Source organism: Pholis gunnellus (genome assembly GCF_910591455.1).
Source record: "Pholis gunnellus genome assembly, chromosome: 2".
NCBI lineage: Eukaryota > Metazoa > Chordata > Actinopteri > Perciformes > Pholidae > Pholis > Pholis gunnellus.
The window spans coordinates 21,705,024-21,730,440 of NC_136536.1; the positions used below are offsets into that span (position 1 = coordinate 21,705,024).

The following is a 25,417-nucleotide window of genomic DNA, read 5'->3' on the forward strand; positions in this document are numbered from 1 at the left end:
CACAAAACCTCGTCGCATAGATTGATCCCCGTGAAATCCTGTCTGAAATTGACACGGCGCAAATGACCGGGGACTGCCGGGGCCACATTGGCATACAGAGCGGCATAATTAATAGACATTGTAAGTGGATAGAAAAGAAGAAGAAAAACCACAACAAGAAATTGCATGTCTCCGTCCGTCAACATTCCTGTCACGACACTGCCGTTCACCTTGTTTTTAGGGTGTCAGTTTATTGTTGCATGTGCTCCGTCATTACCACTTGAAACAAGGTTTCGTGTGATGGAAATTGGTGGCAGCCGGTTGTTATATTTAGGCGGCTAATGATGCGAGCAAGCGCGAGAGTGGGAGCAGGAGTAAACAGCTAATTTACACGGCGAGGCACAATAGTCATAGCTCTAAAGAGAGTGCTCTTTCTTTTTCATGCGGTTGTTTGTTTGGGAGAGAGAGAGAGAGAGACAGACTGCACAAGAGTGAGAACGGAGGCCTCTGTTGTTGATATGTTTTTGAATGCCACGCAAACAACTTAGTGGAGCGAACGCCCTCGCCGTGACCCTCATTTTCGAATGAAAGCACTCACAGAGGTGTAATGAGTGAGGCATGCTAGCAGAAAGAGGAATACCGTCACATTCTGTGGCCCTGTAGTGGTGTTGGAAGTATGCAGTGAGGGGGAAAAGATGAATAGAAGGGGCTCTTTATTAAAACCTTTCACCCCCTCAAGTGATGGCAGTTTCATTACGAAGATAAAAAGATGGAATTTTATCAGTCCATTACTTTATCACCAGTATCCATCCTCTGATATTAACAAATGGAGATTTAGAGAACTACACAGCAGAATATATGAGATTACATACGAGTCTATCTGGATTTATTGATCAAACTTGCGTCAGACACTCCAATGGAGCCCTCATTTGATCATCTCCCCTCCCAGCACCGCGCGCCTTCGGCTCAGATTGAGATCAGAAACATTTTACACAATTCAAGTTTGATTGTAATCTGTGTTGTCAGAGTCACGCTGCCTAATCCTATTATTAGTGTATTAGAGGGAGAGATTTGCCTTTTAGATCCCTGTGTAAAAATCTAATTAGCATCTTCACGTTTGGTCTTTCCTACGGGTGGGGATAGATCGCGTTCTATCTCTGCAAATTTACACTCTGATGAAATATACCGTGGTATATTTAGTTGCATATCAAAGCTTTTACAGTTAAATATTCTGTCGAGGACAGGATATGTTTGACATTTAGAGGAAATGTAATGTGCTTTAAGTATTCCAGGAAAAGTTTTAAGTCCAACTGGAATTGTATTGCGTGCATATCTAATCTGAGAACAATCAGAAAACCAAGAGGAGGATTTATAATTCATAGTTTTGCTTTAATTTGACAGAATACCGTTCTGGTATCCGTCTGAGAAAATGGAGACACTTTTTTTAAATTAGAGTTGTTCCAATACCAGTATCAGGAATGCCTCCAGAACAGCCCAGAAGGATAGATTGGGTATTGGCAAGTACGCGAGTCTATGCACCGACACAATTTCACATTATTGTATCATTTATGAGCTCATTAACGCCACACAGGGACATCAACAACACGTGTCGCTCGCCACCCAATCCGTACGTCCTGCCCGATCTGTACAGCACATGTGCAAACTGTGGTTAAACCCTATTTTTTCCCTGAAAAGGGTGCGTTGTGACCATCAATTCTCTTTAAATCGGCAGGAGGAGCACTAGTTAACGTTAGCCGTTAGCAGACGGTGGGCAGCACAGTCCTGCTTGGCTAAATAATGGAGCTAACAACTATCAACAAGGTTCCATTGAGTTCCATTATGGTGCGCTCATGGTCAATTGAGAAGAAAATAGTATTGGGTGAAGGTAAATTATAATTATGTTCATTAAATACATGTTTTATATGTAATTAAAACATTATCATGGTGTGTTCAAATGTAGTTTTCTTAAAAAAAAAAGAAAACAAAGACAAAGTGCACCGCTAACATCAGTTTGCAAAAAATACATGGAAATGATTTCTCACTACAGAAAGGCATGACTAATTCCCAGTTGGACCTAAATAGCTCAAACCTTTTGGTATCAGCCATTTTGAAAGTGGAACTTGTTTTGTACATGGACCAAAAGAAATGTGCTAAAAATGCTCCATCTGCTGTCCCAGAATATCTGTTAGAGAGGGGATGAAAGCGACCGTACTGTTTAATGTAGTCCGGACTGGTGCACAGTATGTGGTGCTTCATTTAGTTACCAGTGCTGGAAAGTGAATCACTAAATATGTCGTCATTTGTTCAGCGTTCTACTTTCAGCCTTTTGAGAATTCAGTTCAATTTGGAGCGCTGCCCCTGTGGCTCTTTTCACCACAATAACTTTTCCGGGAGCCTTTTCAAGTATTCAGGAACGTTTTGTAGCCCGGGAGCCATTAGGGTGAAGATTACCGCCTTAAACGTAGCATATTGATCAAACACAATGTCTGAGTGTAAGTAAACAGTTGGGGCCCCTAGTATTCCTATAGAGACTAAGTATGACTTCAAAAGAGCAACATAAAGAAAGAGAAACTAGGCACATTTTAATTGTCTAATTGCAGGTAATATAAAGCCGATAAATAAAACACTCTAGTCTAACCTTTTTGGCACCTTTTATTCTACCCATTGTACACTGCTGGTGTACTGTACTTTACATCTAAGATGTTGTTATTTGCATTGACTTTGCTTACCTACGCTAAATGATACATTATGATGAAAATAACAATAATGTGTGCACCATATACCGCTACTATGTGTCCCTTCCTTTCCGAGAGTTCAGAGCCAGAGTTCGTTCCTGGTCCTTCAGACCGGGAAAGCTGTCTCTAAAAACCCCTGAGAGGTTCGCACGTGGCGCTGGAAGGCTGATTGCTCTCCCCGGGGCACAGTTAGTCCGCTCGCTCGGCGAAGCAACACTGGTCTGTTCTCCTCTTGTTATTCAGAACTACGCAGCGCTTCCTTCAGCTGTCGGTCAATCCGTGAAATCCAGGCCACTCAGGGTTACTTGCACGTTAACTTAGTGCTCTGGATCCCCGGAGGTAAAGACGTGGCAGGCGGCGAATGATTAGTGGAGAATGAGTGAACGCCAGCATTTGGACATGCATAGTGCAATCTGAATGCAAATGTCCCTCAATCAAAAGGTAGTTCCAGGTTTCAAGGATTCAAAGATAATTGATTGTCATTATGCAACAAAGGGCTGCGCAACGAAATGCAGTACACAAGCAAAACAAGACAGAAGAAAAACAGCAGCATTCCTGGAGTGTGTTTTTGTATTTGTATCAGGAGGAAGTAAATATGGCAGGCATCTTAACATACATTTTTTTTGACATCAGGTAAACATTGTCAACTTTGACTAGGTGATGGGTGGGTGTTCATGCATTTCCTTTTCGGAGGTGCCAACTCCAACAACATCATGTAGCTATTGCATTTACCATAAAATGCTCTCTTTGTGAATTGTACCTTCCACGTGTCTTCATGGCCCCTTTTTCTGCCCAGGTGTCCACAGCTGGTCAGTGCATCAAACTCATGAACTTACATTTCCAGCTGTTCTTGTCCAACACTCGTCGGAGAGAGCGATCGTCAACCTTTGGCGCCATTGTCAGATCACACAACAAAGCCAAAACATTTAGTGAAGACTGCTGGACTTGACCCAACTTAACATTAAATCGATTATTATTCCATTTGCAAAAGTTGTGCATAGTACCTGGTACGTTTTTTGTTTTTGGTACCAGCTCGGTCAAGGTTCCAGGCGAGCTGAGCCGATACTAGAAGGTAGGGATGCACTGATCTGACTTTTTCACTCCCGATACGATACCTTGGGTTTGGGTATCAGCCGATACTGATTACCAATCCGATACCAGTGTTTATTTAAAAAGCTGTATGACTCACTGTGTGGAGGTGACTGGGATCATCCTTTTTATAAGGAAACACCAGGCATGACTTAAACATAACTCTGTAAAACAAATAAATACAATTTATATTAAAATAATGTTATCCAATAGCAGATCAGTCTATTCACCAATAATCCAATCCAGCTATTTGAGTCAGTATCGGACCAGTATTGCTATTGGTGCATCTCTATTAGAAGGTTGAGTTATAACACTGCAGACCACTGATTGATCAGAGAGAATTGCCTCTGGAGCAACTCGGGATAAGCCAGTCACTTCAGCCAAGCTACCGTCGATAGCAACCGCAATTTAAAAATGGCACCTCGCAAAACGCCGCCGTACAATTGACGAAGTGCAGGCGCTGCTGTTTGGTTGCTGATGAAAGGATTCAGCAATTTTAGCATTTAAGATGATGTCAAGGCAGTGTCACGTAGAGTATATGGGGATCAGCTGATCATCGCGTCTACAGCGAGGACCTGGTACCAGATACGAGCTGAGTCGAGCCGAACCATGCAGTGGAAATGAGGCATGTGTGTGACAGCACTGTGCAACAAATTGGTCTTGCGTGTGCATCTTGAATGTAAAGTCTTAATCATTTACTTGATTATTACTGTTTCGTCATGGCTATCGTAGAGATTTTGTTGTAGATGTTGCTAGAATCAAAGGGAGATGATGTAAATGATTCCCTGTTTTTAAACTCAACATTTAAGTGTGAAGCAAAGCATGTAAATGAAGTATTGATTGGACACCTTTCTAAAAGGCTCTTTTACGCAGCCCTGCCCTCCATGTTCTACCCAAGATGTAATCCTGCCTCCACCTCTTGACGGATCTCAGCGGAGAGTTTTAAACTCTTTGGATTGAACGTTCCGCAGCCGGCAATCAATAGCCTCCCCGGCAGGGTGCGGAGGTGGCGACATCAATTACCACTCGGATCAAGTTGATAAAGTAGCATCCTTTCGGAAATGGCGGTTAGCCTCCTTGTCATTGTGTACAGGAAACAAGGTTGCATACATTAAAATAAGGAGACCTAGGACTGAAACTACCTGGTGGACAACCAGAACACACCGTTATAACTACATGTAACACCAGTCATACCAATCAGCCAATCGGTGATTTACAGTTTACAGTTTTTGTAATATTCACAGACAATAGTGACTCTGATGGACACTATTAAAAAAAACAAAAAACTTTGTTAAGCCTTAATTTCCCTCTGCAAACACACCAAACACCTTCATCCAAATCAAGTTGTTTGTGTTATAGCATTGAACACCTTAAAAGTACTTTCAAGTACAGTACACAGTACACTATCTGGTACCACTTTTATATGGACTATCGTAACTGTTTAAGGGCGTTCTGAGGGACTACAAGGCTGAATCTACATGCTACCATCTCTGTGAATCTGTACTTAATGCACAGGTGCTGTGAGCTAAATGCTAAAGTCCGCATGCTGTTGTGCTCCCAGTGACAATGTTGCCGAGCTGATGTTCAGCTGGTATAATGTTTATCTTGTTAAGCAATCTTACTTTAGCGTGTTGCCATGCTACACTCTAAAAGTGCAACAGAGGCTGATGGGAAGTGATGCAGGTGTTTGGTCATGAACCAGAGTAAAACAAGTTTGACCTGATGATGGAGCTCCACGAAAAGCTGCGGGATCACCAAACTTTACAAGCAGAACATGAATATACCAAAAATATCATCCTACTGGTAGCGCTTTAAGAAAAGCCAGCGGATCTCCAAAGTCGTCCTCTGGGGACCATGACATTCACTGGCTATCCAGTTGTTTAGATATTTGAGGGTCATGCTGAGGGGCTTTGGTTGAAGTAGAACAGAAGCGTTTCGAGAGCAGTAATTCCATTTATTTCAGCTTTTGGTAGGATATGTGTTCCAATGGGCCTTCTTTCGTCTCCAGTGTGTTTTTATATTGTCTTTCCGTGCATTTCCTGCCTTTTTGTGCTGCAATCTTCATGATGTTGATGGCGATGTGTTCACTCTGTGATTTGGCGGTGGCAGGTGTTACAGCCTTGAGTTTCCTCAGCCTTCAAGTGTTGTTGTGAGATAGGGCGCTGCGGGTCGTAAGGAAATGCACAAAGGGAGCTGACAGCGAACGCGACCCCTTTTAAAAGAAGCAGAAATGGGATTGATTCTTGTCCTCTTGTTGCTTAGCAACTGCAAAGCCTCGATGAGAGAGGATATTGACCTCTTGTTGATGAAGTCCAATTACATTTTCTCCCCACTCTGTGTATCCAGAGATTTTTACAGTGTCATATTCTGCCCCCCCCCCCTCTGTGTGCAGAGTGTATTGTTCAGTCACTATAATAGATAAATATTACACTACGATTGTCTTCTACTGGTGCAGCCTGTGAGCAAGAAGTCCTTTGAATGAGATTACACATCTTGCATAGCATGAATTGGGTTGACAATGGCACTCAATGGGACTAACTAGTTTTTGTCGCAGATTCAGTCAATTAGCATATTTATAGACCCCCCCCCCCCCCGCTAAATGGCCCCAGAGCGGCCAAAGACACATTTCTAATGGGAGAAATGTAATTCAGCCACAGCCAGAACTGTTACGCGTGTTCCAGCATGCCCTAAAAATAATGAAAATTGATTTCTAAATTTCATTAACATTTTCTCCTCCTCTCTTTCTGTCTGTATCCATGCTTAGCTGGCCGCGGGCCGTAAATGCAGATCATCATGTGCTAATCGATTTCTCTCTGTCTTTATTTCTATCTTTGTGGCTGTGAACGATCAGGTCTTCTTGTGTTTACTGTTTTTTAACCGAGGAGCATAACAGCAGCCCGTGTGTTATTTAAAGCACACGCACCTGTCGGGTTTACCGAAAAAACACAATGAGCTCTTTCATGGCGAGTTAACGCCGAGGACCGGAGTTCTCAACCGCTGCTAATGAAGGCCCGCTTCTGATGGCAAAAACAAAAAGTCAGAGGGCCGCTAATTCGAATAAACATTTCATAAAAACCTATAAAAGTGTTTGCGATGTACACTATGAAGCTTTGTCCTTACTTCTCGCTTTACTTTCTGTAGAACACGTCTGCTCCATCATCGCCTCCATGCTGAGAAATCTCAAGTCCCAACAGAGAAGCCGACTCCTCAACAAGTTCACAGAGAACGACTGTGAGAAGGTAAGCTTCCACCGTCTCTTGATTGCCAGCAGATCGTTTCATCAGGAATGTCTAAGCTGAGGTGTTTGTGTGTCATACTTTATGTTTTGGTCACAGGGTCCCTCTACAGTTACTGGAATCAAAACAGGTCCTATATTTTCTACATTTCAAGGCCCTGAAAACATCTTTTCTCAATGTGGTTCCTACAATGGGTTCTTACATGAACACGCTATTTTCTTTTGGAACACTTTAGTATTTCACATAAGATCATTTGTGCTCATTTTAGCTGGTTTGAAGTGGTCGTGGAAAAAATGTGAATATCCAAGATGGAACCTTTCCATGGAAATGAATGGGGAAAAAATGGGAATATAATGGGAATATAGAGGTTATATGAATACCAGGTCATGTGCAGATAGACACTAACCTTTCAGCATAGTATAAGCAGACATAATCCATTATCTTCTGCCAAAAAAACTCATTCATTTGTCAAATACATACAGCAAGGTAATGGGGAAAGGTACTTTGAGAATTTGGGCCAACAATGAGGGCTGTGTGCAGACTTGGGGTTTAAAGTGAAACACAAATTTATAAAATGAATATTTAACTTTCTGTCTTTAGACCCTCGCTTTGGATGAGGAAAAACGTTGTTGACAGTTGTGGGTTTGTTTTCTTATGATGCCACAGCGCTGTCTTATCAAATCTGATCAGCTCCTTACAGTCCTGACTCTTGATAAGTGATACCTTTTAGGATGTCAAGAAAATGCAAAGTTATTTAGATCTTTATATACTTTTCATTATAATGCACAAACACAGGGTTATTTTGTTTAATTTTTTGAATTTCTGCAAAGATTAGTCAACAGTAAGTACGTGAGAGATTAAAGAGTGATTGATCATTTCTGTCATTCTGTCATACACGTCATCACATATACAAGTATACAAATCCCCAGACAGAAAATATGTTTATCATAAAATGACTATCTTTGAGTGTGTATCATTCTAATCCTATTGTTATCTGAGGAAAGAGGCCGACATTTGCACGGCAGGTTAAATACATTCAGGTCCCTTACTCAGTGACTGCACCGCTCTGAACCTGTGTCCACTGACCTCTGCCACACGTTACAGAACTTGACGAAGTGATTTAAATATCATGCCGGACACCACAGCTGACATTTCTCCCACAATTCCCTCTCACATGTGCAAAAAAAATGCTTCATATTCGGTGCGCTCCTCGAGGCCATTTTAATAGGACGCATGACCTTTGATGTAGAAAACGGCCTGTCGCGCAAATCAAACGTGGACGTCTTCTTCACCGCTAAGCCGTCTTCATTTCCGTCGTCCACACCCTCGGTTATTTGACTATATGGTAATACAACTAATTCGATTCTTAAAAATTGTATCCGTGCCTTGTCTTCGTTTTCCCCTTGATAAACCCTCCCCTCTTAAACCGTGAATGATTAATGTGAATATTTTTCTTGTTGTCTCGTTGCTTTCTCTCTCTCTCTCTCTCTGTCTTCCTCCGTTTCATGCTCTCGCTCTCTCGCTCGCTCTCTCGCTCTCTCTCCAGGTTGATCGACTGATGGAGATGCATTTTAAGTACCTGGAGGCTGTTCAACAGGCCGACAAGAGGATCGAAGGAGAAAAACATGTAAGCATCACTCCTTTTCCTTCCCATCCTCTCCCCCTCCCTCCACCACTCGTCTTGGTGCTGTCTCGTTTACACTGGCTTTATATCGGGCAGCTTGATGGATGGATGGATGGATTCACAGGAAACACTGAGGTTTTTAGATTTGCTTTGTTGACTTCAAATGAAATGCCGTCAAAGAGCGGTGATGTTCTACAGTGTGTTCTTTTGTATTTTAGACTCTGAACTGATTGTAGCCTGAGAGGTCCTTGCCCAAACCTGATCTGAAACCGACCTAAACCAGCCATAGACCAGATCAGACCTGTAAAGTCAGCGCTGCTTCAGTAATGACAGGACTAATAATGGCAGGCCGTGTTAACGTAACGTCATTCATAATCGGCATCAATCGGTTCCTTCCAAAAAAGTCACCACGCATTTAGTTTCAATGGACCTTTCCCTAAGCCCCGCCCCCACTAACTAGCAAACGGACAATTCCTCCATCACCAAGTCAGTGACGAAGAACTTTGCAAAGCTTTTAAACGTCCCATACTGTTTTTGCGCCCCCCCCCCCCCCCCCCCTCCTTGCTAAAAGGAGCAAAATATGCAGAATTGCCCGCTGCAGATGGCAGGTGTGCAGTGTGCTACACTGTATTATATGACACATACGGGGGGAGACGTGGAGAGAGCGAGAGAAACGCCTTATTCTTCCCGTCTAATTTTCTCAAATTCTTCCCGTCTTTTAATGAGTGACACAGCAGCTCCAGGCCTTGATGCTGACATCTCCTCACGTGCAGCCCTTCCTCTTCTTGCAGGACGTTTGCACACTTGCAGTTTCCGAAAGTGTCTCCTCTTCAACCAATATTCCAAATTCAGCAGCAGAAAACACTTTCTTTCGCACTTTTCCTGACTGTCAAAACATTCTGGCATCAGATTTTACTCCGAGTCACTTCATGCAAATCAGAAGGAAGCGTGGCTGAGCTCATTTACGCTCAGACCGAAAACGGCGCCGTGTGAAATGATTCGTGTCTGAACTTGTGTTGAAAGGGAGGTAGACGACAGAGTCCAGCTACTCGTGTAACAATATGTCTGCACATACTTGATTGACAGGCAGAAGTTGAGCCTCACACATGATCTCTTAAACCACTTCAGCACTTAACCTGACGACGGTTTAAATATGGTGATACTCGGCTCCACCAGATCAGGAGGTTTAGATCTACAGACACCGGTCAGTGTTGTCATCATCATGAGCTTTGTTCTCATTTTTAATGAGGGGTCCTGGTCCCCTCTGTATCAGCGGGTGGAAACGTCCACTGAAGTCATTTAGTCTGCTGTTGAGTCACACTGTCTCTCAATCAGTGTTTAATTACAACAAAAGCGGAGAGGCCATAACACTCTCATTTGACTACAAACTGTGCAATGAGCATTAATACAATTTGCCTACGAGTTTTCCTCACTCTCTCTTTGCAGTACGCAATAGTGTTATGAAATTATAAACAGAAAATGGCACAAGTGGAATCTAATGACTTTTGGTTGTTTTTTTAAGAGCTCTTCATGGGTCTAATCTTTCTTCAAACGCTTTTTAAGAACAAATCAATTGAACAATTACTTTCTATTAGAATTGTCTGCTGACAATCCCAACCGACAATCATGGTTGTAAAAAATGTAAATAATGTTAGATGTTCAGATATCCAAACGCAAATCTCCGTTATAAAGGGTCGGGAGGATCAAAAGGTCGTCTCTTCATGGCAGATAAGATGTGCAGTTCCACACCGTGTCACATCCAAAGCCACGAGGGGAAGGGACCACAAAACCCCCCCCCCAAAAAAACCATCACACTCCCGCTGATAACAATATGACAGATTACAGAGGAATGGAAAGCTTGATAGCTGTGTGTGGTGCGAGGGCCCTTTTGAGCTGCCTGTGTGTGTGTGTGTGTGTGTGTGTGTGTGTGTGTGTGTGTGTGTGTGTGTGTGTGTGTGTGTGTGTGTGTGTGTGTGTGTGTGTGTGTGTGTGTGTGTGTGTGTGTGTGTGTGTGTGTGTGTGTGTGCATGTCAGTGTGCATGTCAGTGTGTTGATCTGTGGGCCAGATGGACCGATGGAGGGATACAGATAGAAGATAAGTAGCCAGGCAGGGGGATAATGAGAGGGAGGGAGGGAGGGAGAGAGAGAATTCTGTGCTCAGAAAAGCAGGAAGATGAGAAATAATGCAGATGGAGAAACTGTAAATATCTGCACAGGAAGTGCAGTTAAAAGAAGAAGAGTGGAGTGAAAAGGAGATGTAGAATTGGAGGGAGGGAGGTGTGGATGGAGACAGATATGTGTGGGAGATCCCGATCTAAAGATGAAGATTAATTTCTCAGACAGACATCGTGGTGGGATTGCCAAGAAAAGGCCAGACAGTTTGACATTTCCTCTCCCTCCCCCCCCCCCCAGTATGAGCCAGTATGAGTCTGACAAAAAGGTCTGTCTTTTCACCCTACAACGTTTTTTAAAAGCCCCAAAACAAGTCAGTGCTAAAACTATAGTACACAGAATAATCTCATCTAAAAAAAGGAAGAAGAAAGGATTTGTATTGCTGCATTCACAGGTCGGCGGCAGACGGACAACAACCTTTCTTAACGACAGGAGAAAGTTCAGCAGAACGGCAAAACGAAACACTCATGACGGGACAAAATATATTGAATACATTTGTTTTGCGTCTACTATTGAATGTAATTATTCTAGAAATGCACGTGGCTATAAAATGCAGCTTTCTCTTAATATTCTATTGCGAACTTGAACAACTTTATGCTGGTTTTATTCCGTTTTGCCAGATTCCAGAAAATTCCATTATTTTTTTCAGTGGACGTATGCAATGGCATGTTTACATCCTCCTGACCTTCAGTTCAGCAGAATTAATGCTGAAAGAATCCATGTGGTATTAACTTTAACTGAGCTAAAGTTAAAAAAGGATTATGTCATCTCACGAAGTACCTTTTATCTTGAACTTCTAAAGTCTCACATAAAATTACATAAAATCTTTTTTTAATTTTTCCTACTCGATTTATGTTTTCCATTCACCTGATTTCTAAGCTGATATTAAGAAAGTTTGTGGTTCTTTCTTGGTATTTCTTTGTAGTTTTCCTTTTATTTATTGTGTGTTGGGTCTTAATGCTGTAGCACATTAAATATTGGGTTTCTCTCCCCAATGGCTTGAGCTGCGGTTTCATTCCTGCTGGTACAACTCTAATACTGACAACACCCAGATGATACTGTAAGTCTGTGTGCGCATCGCAGCTTCCACCGAACGCCAACCCAGTTCTATCCGGTGCCTCAGCCCAATCGGCTGCCGTCAACAGCGCCGTTTTATCTCTCTCTGCCCCGCCTTCTCCCCCTGTTAAGCCTGTTTTTAAGGGGCGGTAAGCAAAATGTTTTTCCTCCGCAACATATTATCCACAGATTTCTCAGGAGAAGAGCAAAGGGAAAAAAAAGCTGCTGCTGCTTTTTCCTCCCCATCTCCAGCACGGTCCCTTTTAATAAGCTGCTTATTTTCCTCCCACCTTAGTATCTCTCCTCACTTTCTCTCCTCCTCCTCCTCCCTTAAAGCTGCGTTTTCCATCCCTCTTTATTTCCGTGTCCTGTTTTTCTCCCCACATGTGGTCTCCTTTATTTTCATTCTCTCCTTTTTTTGTTGTGTCCTCCCTGCTTTCTTTTACTTGCCTGTGAGCTCACTCAATCACATCTTTTCTTCTTTTGAGTCCTTTCTTCTGCGTTGCTTCCCATCTTTCACATTGTCTCCTCTGGCCTCCTTCCCTCCCATCAATCCTTCACACCTTCTCCCTGTCCTTCCTTCCAGTTCTTCTCTCCCTCTTCCCCTCTAAAGCAACTGCTTTCACTCGTCCTTTTCCACCTCTTTTTCTTCCAAACCCTCCCTTCCTGCTCTCAGCTTGTTGGTAACAGCTCTCTGAGATTGATGAAGCTCAGCAAAACGTGGCCAAGGCCGACCTCAATACTGTAAAATGCCCGAGTGCACCTTCCTAGTGCCTAAGAACCCGGTCGCTCGGTGTGTGTGTGTAGGTGTGTGTGTGTGTGTTTTTTGAGATGGCCTGGTTTAGCAATGCTGACAGTCGGCATTTTAAGTCGGTGCTAAGTTGGAATCGGTTTTGCACCTTGATGGGATATATTTAGTTTTCTTAGAATAAATTCTCTCTCCCTCTCCTCTCTCGATGTCCTCCAGTTTTCTTAAAATAAAGACAAAAAATCACCATTCAATCATTTGCTGAAGATGAAGGAGTGGAACAGCAACGCTAAGAAACACACGTACTGATCCTGCAGTACAAACATAGGCTGTATATAAGAAGTGGACGTGGTGACCATGAAGTCAGCCGTTGGTTTGTGTACTGCTGTTTTGAAGTCTCGGGGGTTTGCTATTTTGTCCGTCACCAGAAGTGACCGTATTTGGACAGAGGGTAGAGCTGGGGAGGGATACGCATTGCTACGACCTCTATCTATATAGACAGGTTGCCGTAGAAGTGACCTGTCAATCACGAGATAGCCACTCCCTACCTTGCTTTATGGTCTATTTGACTCTAAATGGACCATCATTTACTAAATGAACATCATGCTGTGTAGAAGAAGACTTGAAACTAGAGATTGAGACCATAAACTCATGTTTACAATGTTTATTTCCAGTCCAGTTCAGTATTGACACCAAGATGCCTGAAAATGTCTGAATCCTCTCCTTAAAGAGCTGTAGAGCGGTTTATTTAATATATATTCTACGCCTATTGAATCTGCTTATCAAATCTGAGTTAATTCCGATCCCTTATTGAATCCATTTAGGTTTATCGTTCAACTTTTGAAGAAACTAAAGATAAAAATAAGTACGACTTAAAAGTAGCCCTTCGACTTGCATACTGAGATCATTGTTCACTTGAGACGATGTATCGCTCTAATTGTGTTGTGGGCACCACTCACGGTTGTTCAGCGGTGTTATAGAGTGAAGCCTCTTCCCTCACAAAACATCTTTGTCGGGGTACAGACATCAGCTGCAGAAAAAGCGATTTAAACCAGAAAACGTACCAGTTTTTATGTTGACCTGCCGTCAAGTAGCTCTCGGACTTTACATTACCTAGCTGATGTGACCTGCAGTCGGCGACGTTTGTCAGTGAAACCGGTGAAAGCGAACAGTTATCGCCGGCTCAAAATGAGAAGCAGGCTACGCTAGCGAAATGTTTATAACGCTACTCTTAGCAGATTTTGTTAATGGGGAGCTCAGTAAATCTGTCTGTTTTGTATCGGAACCCAAAGTCACCGAAACAGTTTCAGCAAAACGATGATATTCGTTATGGAGGAAGGATATGCATTAGAACGCATTAGCATACATCTCGCCTTTGTGTCACTTATCCAAGTTTACCAGTGTGGCGTCTCCTTTACCACCTCGAGAACTTGTAGTTTAGAAAGTTGTAGAGGCTCATTAACCCCCAAACGGCCACAAGGGGGCAACGACGAGCCCGTTCCACACTCCAAGACTATCTTTGACAAGAGACACATTAAGTGAGATTAATGTTTAATTTAAAGTGAAGCAGCTGAACCCCCCCCCCTGGACCCACCTATAAGATCCAATGTCCACCCTCCACAGTTTAAAAAAAGTCCTGTGGGAAACACACTAATATATAGCGCAATATAAGCTGAGCTTTAATGGTGAAAGACTCTATATTGCAGACCCTTTCCTGTCCCTAATCTCACATCCCACACTTTAAGCTAGTAGGCGCCTATGGCTGGGTCGAGGTATTAATATGACATCCCCTGAGATAATTAACTGAGAAGTGCAGGCAAGTTTCTCTGCTGAACCACAGAGACGGCACTCATGTGTATTTTGTATGTTTGAAACCGTTTTTGGAGTAGTCGTGCATATGTCGGTGGTTTTGAAGGCAGCTGTAATAAGAGTGAGTCCCCAGGTTTCTCGCTGTCCAGCTGAGTTCAGCACGGACTGGACGACGTGGCGTCCTCCTCCTCCCTCCTGGTAACACTGCTGTGCTTTAGTTTTTGTTTGCTTCGCCCCACTTTGTGAACAAACTCTTAATTGATGTGCGCCCCAAAGCACAGGGCAGTTCTTTTTTTCTTGGAGATTATCATAACTTGAAAATCAGCATGTTCCCTCCAGCGCGCTCGCAAAGTTCTGTTTTTTTTGTTTGTTTTTTTCCCCCTGGAAGTTTACCTCATTATCAACCTCTGTATCTCTCTTTTTTTTAATGAGGATATCTAACCTCTATCTTTGTGGTATTTGCTTTAGCAATAAAAAGCATTACGTCCTACACACACACACACACACACACACACACACACACACACACACACACACACACACACACACACACACACACACACACCCCGTCACACACAGTCACACACACACAGTCACAGTGGATTTCTGCAAAGTGCTGACAAAGAAATCACTTTAATTCTGCATCCAAGCATCCCAATGGAAAAGAAAGCGCAGGAATAACAACCAGCCCCACACACACACACACACACACACACACACACACACACACACACACACACACACACACACACACACACACACACACACTGCCTCATGCACAGGAAGGCAAACACGTTCTCTCGTAGAACATTGCCACGCATTCGAACACACACTTAGACAAAAAGTACTCGTTTAAAGACACACATTTCTTATACACGTGTCACACACGAGCACAAACACACGGTTTCTAATATGCACACGCACACAGCCTTCCATAAATCATACCACCCCACGTGCACAAACGCGCACGCTGCCGAGTTACAGTAAAGGGACTGGGACGGGAAATCGCTGCTTATTACTTTGTCTGTACTGTAGCCGTGCTGCCGGGCTCCCCCGAGGTTGCAGTAATTGACTTGTCCGATCCGTCCTTTCAACACGTTATTCTTCCTTCCGCTGCTGCTTCTCGTCCTGTGTTTGCCAGAGGGACCGAGCTGCCACACAAAAGATATTGGCCGCCGTGTCAAAGCTCACGGGTGGACAAAAAGTCTGCCGCTGTAATGAATACAGCCCACGCGGCACCGCGTCGGCTCCGGCTTTTTTAATATCCCTTTTTTTAAATGTCCGGCTCCGCTGCTCACCGTGATGAATATTTAATGCGCCTATCATCTGTTTAACCCCCCCCCCCCCGTACACATTCAAAGGTCCGGCTTGATTCATCATGTGCGTCGAACATCTTTGCTCGGTTCCATTATGGCGAGGCTCCCCGGAGGGGGTGCAGCAATTGACTCGTCTAAGACCTCATTTAAAAATGTTTTACTTTCTGTCTTTTCCCTTGACGAGTCCACTCTAAAGTAGCTAAGAGGGTAAAGTTATTTCTGGTGTCAAGAGTTACAAAAGTAAATGTCCCGCGGTTGGACCATTTAAAAGGCTTTGATGGGCACAAAAACTCCTGTTGAATCAGCAGTTTATTAACAACAAAATCTAACACCGGTGGATACCCGGCTAGACAACATACCAGAGTGGTTTTATCCCCTCTAGCTCAATCAAACAGTCTCTTCTGTCACACTTTTAAGACGAACTCTAATTGTCTGTCTTTCTTTGGTCTTCCGTTGCTGATGTCATGACTTCGCTTGCCTTGATAAGCCACACCAGGACATTAGAGATTGTACGCTGAACATGTTTTGGGTCTGTTCTCTGGTAAATTCCCTCCTTCTGGAGGCAGAGCTGCTGAAGCACTTAGGACTACATTAGTCTCTGCCAAGTTGATACCGAGGAGGCGTGTCCCTGTCCTTAGCTCTACTTCCTCTTCCTCCTCTGTTATTTCTTCAACATGTTGCTCCCGGGCAGATTCTTTGTGTGCACTAAATCAACTAAACGGTCTCTGACTGGATGCGACATGAAAAAAAAAGAAACATGCCGATTTGGTGCTTTATTCCTTTATAAGACATCAGGAACACGATTTCTATCTTTTTTACTGGATTCACTGGTTAACCAGGTGAATCCAGGTGGAAGCTGTTACTTTCTTATGGTTTCACTAATTATATCCTCAGTCATGCAGCACATGTGTAGTAGAACCATTTTTGTCTTTATATGAGTGGTTCCCAACTCTTTTTTGTGTTGTTTTTGTCTGACAACACACATCGCTGTCAGATGAACCCCCCGTCACTGACACATCATGTTCTAAATATGTTCATTTCTATTTATTTTTAGATTGGATGCTAAGTAACACTACAAGGAGGGGATATTGTTATATTTATATATATATATATATATATATATATATATATATATTTACATTTAATTGAACTGTCAATGTTTGGTTTTGGCATGTTTGCACTCACACTACTACCACTTGGAGTAGCAGATGCTGGCTCTTTAAACAAATAAACACAGGGGTGTGTGTTGCACATATGTGTATATGCGCATGTTGTTTTTCACTCATGTATTGTGTCCTACCATTAAGGCCTACTTCCTGTGCATTGCATCTTAGCTGAAGTTGACTTGTGATATTTCTGTAACTTTGCCTGTATTGACTCCGAATAATAAGCAGAGTTGTCCTGGAAACTGAGATAATCTTTTCTTATTTTTTTTCCTACAGTAAAGAGGAATTAAGTAGCTTTGTTTCAAGTTTTTTTTTTTTTTTTTGTTGGTGCATCTTTAATGTGCGCTAGTTGACAGCAACAAGGCCAGGCTTTGGGACTGTTTTACACTGCGATATCTCTCCTCGCTTTGTAATATAACAGAATTATTGGGCCAGTGTTTCTACCCGGAGGACACAGAGGAGAATGCTCTACATATTTAATTATGTTGTTTAATTATCTGCATTGTTTTGCATCTTTAATAAGCTACAGTTTATGTTGAACGGTAGGACTTTGTTCCTGAAGTTGTGTCTGCTTGTCGTCTCTTCTCCCAGGATGGAATCAGTAAAGCAGGATGGCGTCCTGCTTTCAGGACGCAGTGTCACTACAGTACGAGTGGTGTCGTACTGTAGTGCTCGGGAGTTGTCCTTTTGATTGAGTCGTGTTAATGAGCTGAACTTCACAGCTATAATTGGGTTTTACGGTGTAATTGATCTTTAAGGACAAGGCCTTTTGAAAGCTTTAATTTTCTCTGAGATTAAATCATTGGGATGTAAATGTCATGTGTGGTACCCTTTAGCTCGATGCTGAGAGCTATTTGTTTTCATTAGGAACGCTTTGAAAAGTTGCCCTTTTTCTTGATTTACTGTGTCCCATACTGAAGTATCTATTAGTTTTTGTGGGGTTTTTTTTGGGCCATCCTCTCTTACACTGCAACAGACGTAGAGATATGTTACTGCATGAATCAAAAATCAATGCTGAAATTGTACACGGTACATCTTCAGTGTGTATGTTAAATGTGTCAGTGAGGTTTCTTTCTATAAACTGACTGAAAAAGATCGTAAGAGTGAGGCAAGATATGGACTGTTCATTAAAAGGTACAGCTTAAAGCTAGGGTATGCAAATCATTTTAGAAGCATTTTATGCTATATATGTTTAAATTCTCTTTATTTAACGACCGCGATCAATAAATAAATAAAATGCTCTGACAAAAAACACAAACCCCAAAAAGCCCGCCCAATCATTTAAATCTGCCCTCATGAAATGACTGGGGGAACTACCTGCCTGTCGACCTACCTTGGTTTTTATTGTTTGATAAAACTGTGTTTAAGTTTGACCTCAGTTTGTCTCGCTTGTAGTTTCTGTTGTTGTTGGTTGAATACTTTTGAAAATCTAGCATACTCTTGCTTTTTTCTTCAAAGTTGCCTACCAGCTTTAATGTTGACCGAGCCTTCATTTGATTATAATAGACGGCATCAGTGCTAAAAGCATTTTTTCTTCACCCCCCCATTTTCCATTTATAATGGAATGAACCAATCGCGATTTACCACTATGGCTGATGGCTACAGCAACGCATTAATGCTACGTGTCTTTTTGGTTAACATGCTTTTTTTTCCTAACTACAATAGTTTAAGTTCTCATGTATGGCCTTCCCTGTAAAAGGTAAAGGTAACACGCTGTCTTTGTGTTTCTGAACCACTCCAATGGCTTACACTCCAGACTCCCCTCTCCCCTTCAGGTCTGCTTCTTAATCTCTAATGATGATTAATGTGGGCTGTGGGCTTATTGGCAGCACTGTGTTATCGGCATTCTGACAGGGTTGTTAAGATGGATAACTATGCAGGAGTGCATATGCATGTCTGAGTGTGTGAGCCCCCCCCCCCAACCACACACTTTTTGCAGCTTAGCCTCGAAATCAATTGATTTGTGTGTCTGGTCGATGGAGAAAATGGATTTGTGGAAAAAAAGCAGAAAAACAGCTAAATTAGACGTAGTGTCGGGGTTTCTGTGTTCGTTGAATCTGTTTTTAAGGGTGCAGAGAACAATAGAAAGCAAATGTGATTTATTCACCTTGTCATGCATGAAAATAAGTGCGTTTTTACTTTTGCGTGTGTGCAGGAGATGGTTCGTCGGGGGGAGATCCTAGATGACGGCGCGGAGGATGAGTTCTACCTTCGCCGCCTGGATGCCGGACTGTTCGTCCTTCAGCTGATCTGCTATATTATGGTGGAGATCAGCAACTCTGGGATATCACAGGTACACACACACACAGATATTACTTATTGTGAAGACATCTGATCAAACAGGCTATAAAAGTAGGCAGGATTTAGATGTTGTTGTGTTTTGTGAGCGCTGGGTTTCACTGGGCTCCACTTTAATGAACACCACGACACTTTGTGCTGCTGATTCAAAAGCTGCAGCAAATCCCAACTCACTCCCTTCTTTTTAGGGAATAATCATGAGCTAGTGCAACCTTGTTAAATTCCTTGGTAAACCGTTCAGGTGTTGCTAGGAGACATCATAGCCCCGCATAGCTTGTAAACGTTGATACCTTTTTAATAAGCCCACATAACGTTACTATCCTGTTAATACTTACTGTAATAGGACCCATCATGTTTGTGTTTCATTTTGAAATGACATAATTATAATGTTGACTAAATAATTACACAAACAAACGCTAAAGATACTGATTTCTTTGCAGAAACTATTTTTAATTTTACAATATGTTCCTTCTCTGAATTTAGCTGCAGCAAAGGGTCCATCAAATTCTGAACCTAAGAGGAGGCTCTGTCAAAGTAGTGCGACACATCATGAGAGGTAAGTGACTTTGTTTTCTTAGATATAGCCATTTCTAAAATGAAATATTCTCATAACAGCAATAGGACAATACAAACTACCGTTACCTGTACTATCATGGGTCTCTTGGTATACTGTTACCTGTGCTATCATGGTTCTCTTGGTATACCGTTACCTGTACTATCATGGTTCCCTTGGTATACTGTTACCTGTGCTATCATGGTTCTCTTGGTATACCGTTACCTGTACTATCATGGTTCCCTTAGTATACCGTTACCTGTACTATCATGGTTCCCTTGGTATACCGTTACCTGTACTATCATGGTTCCCTTGGTATACCGTTACCTGTACTATCATGGTTCCCTTAGTATACCGTTACCTGTACTATCATGGTTCCCTTGGTATACCGTTACCTGTACTATCATGGTTCTCTTGGTATACCGTTACCTGTACTATCATGGTTCTCTTGGTATACCGTTACCTGTACTATCATGGTTCCCTTGGTATACCGTTACCTGTACTATCATGGTTCTCTTGGTATACCGTTACCTGTACTATCATGGTTCTCTTGGTATACCGTTACCTGTACTATCATGGTTCCCTTGGTATACCGTTACCTGTACTATCATGGTTCTCTTGGTATACCGTTACCTGTGCTATCATGGTTCTCTTGGTATACCGTTACCTGTGCTATCATGGTTCCCTTAGTATACCGTTACCTGTACTATCATGGTTCCCTTGGTATACCGTTACCTGTACTATCATGGTTCTCTTAGTATACCGTTACCTGTACTATCATGGTTCTCTTGGTATACCGTTACCTGTGCTATCATGGTTCCCTTAGTATACCGTTACCTGTACTATCATGGTTCCCTTGGTATACCGTTACCTGTGCTATCATGGTTCCCTTAGTATACCGTTACCTGTACTATCATGGTTCTCTTGGTATACCGTTTCCTGTGCTATCATGGTTCCCTTAGTATACCGTTACCTGTACTATCATGGTTCCCTTAGTATACCGTTACCTGTACTATCATGGTTCTCTTGGTATACCGTTACCTGTGCTATCATGGTTCCCTTGGTATACTTTGCTCTTCTTTGTCCTCGCTCATCTGCTGTCAAGGCAGATGTTTACAACGAGGAATTATTCCCCTCCAAACTGCTGGTATCCACGTGAACAAATGAATGGGATTTCTCACTAAAATATGATCAAATCTACTTCTTGAACGTGGTAGTTTAGAAATGAAGGCAAGTGGCGTGATGCTTTTGGTGTATGTTTGACTTAACACAGAATCATGTGGTTGTGTAGATCTGGCCTTGGCCCAAAAACACAAATCCCTCACCCCTGGGTGAAACGGGATAATGTGTTTCGTCAGGGCAAAAATAACACATAATACCTACAGTAGCTGCTCCAAAAACAATTCATATTACTTTCAGAGAAGCATTTTTATTGACAAATGTTTAAAAAAAAAAGAAAAATGTTTTCCTGTTTCCGAGTGCCTCTCGCCCTGGCAAGGAAGCAAAATGTTGCTCTAATCACTGCTCTGTGGTTGTTATTCGATAGTAAGCCCATGCTGTTCGCCTGCCAAAGTGGTTGTGTTGGAATGTAATGTAATGAAATGCTATGAATAATGTCACTCTTCCTTATTCTTTTAAACAAAGTAAAAGGCCCGGAAAATATAAAAAGGCCCACGAAAACTTTTAAACTGTGAGGTCACAAATGTTTCAAATTTTTCAAGTCAGTATTCTCTGCATATGTATCCATTGCATCCCTCTCTGCATGCATACATTTGTACATTGACGCTAGTAAACAGTACTGCCTACTGGAGCAGAGGACAGAGGATATAGATGATAATGTGACACTCCTAAAGGTCGTAAAATATAAAATGCATGTGGAAAACAAATGTAATTTAATATATTATGGCAGCAATAAATAAACACTGTCAAATTCAGCATCTGCAATATCCAGGTAGAAGCATTTATCGTTTTCTTCACATTACCTGTGTACAGACGGGAAAACAAGATGCATAAATGCATCCCGCTGTGCCAATATGCATCGTAATCTAATCACATTGTCATATTGTCATCGTGAGAGGAGCAGAGACTGTCTCTCTGTCATTCACTCTTTATTTGTCCCCCGTCCCAAATATTCCCTGTCCCGCCGCATTTGTTTTTCCGTCTGGTTTTCAAAGACCCGAGCAGGTGTGTTCTTTTCTTCCCCGGCGCGACATCCATCCTTCCTGTATCGTTGTCGGATAAAGCCCGAGGACGAGTCTCCGTTCACACACACCCCCTCCGGCTCTCCGTGGCATGTAGCACTGTAGATAGAGCTATCCGTCACGCATGGCGATGCCAGCGAGCGTGGCAGTTCTCCAGTCCTCTGTGTGTGTGTGTGTGTGTGTGTGTGTGTGTGTGTGTGTGTGTGTGTGTGCGCATTTGTATATTTGCAGACACGTGTGCCTGGCTTGTCCGGGTAGTTTGCACAATACGTTTCTGTGGAACACCTTGATGGAGTTGTTTTTCGATATTTGGCACAAACGTCAACTTGGACTCAAGAACTGATTTGATTTTCGAGGACAACGGTCATGGTCACTGTGACCTCATGCTTCAAGACACTTTTGTTTTCAAATTTGGCACGGACTAACGCTTGCACAACGAAATTCAGTTGTAGTCCATTGACGTCGCAATGACTACGTCCACTTCTTATATACAGTCTATGGCCGTAACTCGTGCTAATTATGAACATTTCAATCGGTATTGATGGATGTAAACTGCATCATGACTCGTTGTTCTGGCTGCTTACTAACATGATGTTTTTGTTTGTGTGTGCACATCACCTCTACATCTTTACATGTGCACACATGTCCTTGCTTGTTTTCATGTGCAGTAGTTTTACGTTTTAACATATCTTTGAGAGAAAGTCTCTGCAGGTGTGTGTGTTCAGTTTTCCTTTGTGATTCAGCTTGTATAATTTATTCATGTGGTGTGTGTGTGTGTGTGTGTTGTCTTTGCATGATCTTGATGAGACTTATTTATTTATTAGTCATAAATTGTGTTTGTGTTCATGTACGTGTGTGTTTTTTTACGAGAGATGTGTGTGCGCACACCTGCACTTTTTAAAGCCGTGATGCTGCATCTGTCAGTCTTAATGTGTGTGTGTGTGTGTGTGTGTGTGTGTGTGTGTGTGTATGGCTCATAGCGTGTGCCCTCACCCTTTCCATTAGGCCGCACCGTGGAGCCCGCTCCCATTTCAAGTGCCCCGCCCGGTCAATGTGAAACTGCAGAAAAAAGGTTAAGCACATGCAGAGCGCGCCGGCTCGCCCGTCTTGACCCTAATGGCTTGTGCTCTCTGAATGAGAAGCAGCTATGCAGGAAGGACGACTTGGCGCACTCAAAGGAAGAACATTGTTTTCACGCTGAGAAAACCTGCTGTGAGCTTCAGATACTTTCGGTAGGCAATGTTATTGTTTGAGCCGTGAAGGTTTCCTCAGACCGATCCTATATGACAATACTGTATCTAGCCTTTTAGATAACTCGCATGGAGCCTTTTAAAAATAGGAATAGATGACATTCAGGTGTTAGGAAACATACTTTCTGGTAGACTTGTTGCAGTCCACAGCTAACTTCTGTTCATTGGTTGTGAAAAAACAACAACATGGCGACAGACATAATCTAAGATGACCACGGCGAAATCACCAAACTCTAGGCTTCATAACAGTCCACAAACCAACGGGTGACGTCACGATGACTACGTCCACTTCTTATATGGTCTATGTTCAGAACTAGTTTGTACGACGTGTCGTCTGACCTCGTTGGAAGGGAGAAAAGTGTTCATAGCTTGTACCAAATGGTCACACTGGAAGGTGAAGTGAAACATCAGCTGTCAGCGATAGGAGGGAGACATGATGTCATTTATATTTGGGGATAACAGCGCACATATTCCAGACGTTGAAGACTATGGAGACGTTCATAGTGTTGCTGTCAGTTGTTCACGTGAAAAGAGAGAGAAGTTCAAAGCCTGGCACCTTTTCTCACCTGTCCAAACAGTGCGTGAAGTAAGTTTGAATGTCAGATTGTTGATTTTGGAAAGTTACAGAAGTTGTCGGACTCGGCCAAAGCACAGCAAAATGTCACAGGTGGCTCCTGCCGTTCCGCTTTTCCATAGCTTGACAGGATAAACGACGTGTTAGGGCACCGATCCCTGTCGAACTCAGTAATGTCAACCAATTGGTTGTGAACTTGCCGTCTTGGAGCCTCAAGGTTGGTTGGCTATCACCGTCTTGTTTTTTTATTATAACCAGAAGTGGCACGAGAGGGTGGAGCACAACCGAACGCTGAATAAGACGTTTTAAAGCATCCAACATGTTACAGTTAACTTCCATGAACTGAAAACACACCGTGGAAGGGTTCAAGTTTAAAGACGGAAACACAAAAAAACTCCCAAACCGGAAAACGCTGAGGTAGCGACCTGTCAATCACAAGGTAGCTCCGCCCTAAAGGTGTATTTTACTCTAAATGGGGCCATATTTTACTAAATGAACATAAGGCTGTATTTATGAAGACTTGAAACTAGAGGTTGAGACCATAAACTCATGTTTACAATGTTTCCTGAGGTGATAAATCAAGTGAGAAGTCATTTTCTATACAATCAGACTTCTTTTGCACTGGCTATTAGAAAGAGTGCATGTTCAAGGCACTTTAGCGTGGGCTTCACTTTTCAGACAGATAGGTAGGTTGACCCCCAACACTGAACTGCTCTCCAAAGAGCAAAATGCGGTCATAGTAATGAATTATAAATGACCCGATGTGACCGCATGGCTCTTTTATCAGTTGGCTACACATGCGGTACTTGTTAATGCTTGAAAACAAGCTATTTTCACCAAACAGCTAAAGAGAAGGCTAAAAGTAGCCATACAAATCATATTTTAGAGATATTGCAATATGAATTATTTCAGACACCTTCGTATTTGCCCGTTCCTTGTAGCCTCACATTTAAAGAATCGTAAAGCTGGAGATGCATAATACGACTTCACATAACATGAAAAAGGGGCTTCTTTTCTTTCTTTCTTTTTATCGGCTAGTTGATGCGTTTGAAAGCATTATGTTCGTTACATTAACACACCGCAGGATGACGTGAGCCAGCTGGATCCGGCCAGTTTCAGACCGGTGAACCGGTGTTTTGAATGGGTCGCCGTGTCCCGGCTGCCGGCGTAATAACACTCTGAAGGCCGACAGTGAGTCCCTGTCCTCGGCTGCTGCTGCTGCAGAGACTGCGCCTGGAAACGATTCTCCTTGTACTCATGGCAGATCAGTCCTAGTCACTGACCTGAGTAATGGCGATGCTCAGCACTGTATTGTCCTCTGCCACGTTGCCGTGGTGACAGAAGGAGAGAGCACCAGCATGCCAAAGAAAAGCTTCTGCGGAGAGTTGAAGAGTCACCGAAATCTCTGACCTTTCTGTCTGTGTGGCTGACTGCGCCGCCATTTATAGACACGGACACACACACACACACACACACACACACACACACACACACACACACACACACACACACACACACACACACACACACACACACACACACACACACACACAATGACAGATTGGCAATGACAGAGGATGTAGGTTTTCATGTTTTCGCCGAGTCACTCTC

At 42.7% G+C, this 25,417-nt stretch overlaps 1 protein-coding gene across 2 annotated transcripts in view; it reads left to right on the forward strand.

Annotated features, from left to right (window-relative positions):
- Positions 1 to 25,417, forward strand: part of ctnnbl1 (catenin, beta like 1) — a 50,319-nt gene that overhangs the window by 22,288 nt on the left and 2,614 nt on the right. For both annotated transcript variants that reach the window (XM_079178519.1, XM_079178520.1), the window contains 4 exons: positions 6,945 to 7,042; positions 8,586 to 8,666; positions 19,086 to 19,223; positions 19,712 to 19,784. In XM_079178519.1, coding sequence (XP_079034645.1) covers positions 6,945 to 7,042; positions 8,586 to 8,666; positions 19,086 to 19,223; positions 19,712 to 19,784 — 390 coding nt within the window. The remainder of the gene's footprint in view (positions 1 to 6,944; positions 7,043 to 8,585; positions 8,667 to 19,085; positions 19,224 to 19,711; positions 19,785 to 25,417) is intronic.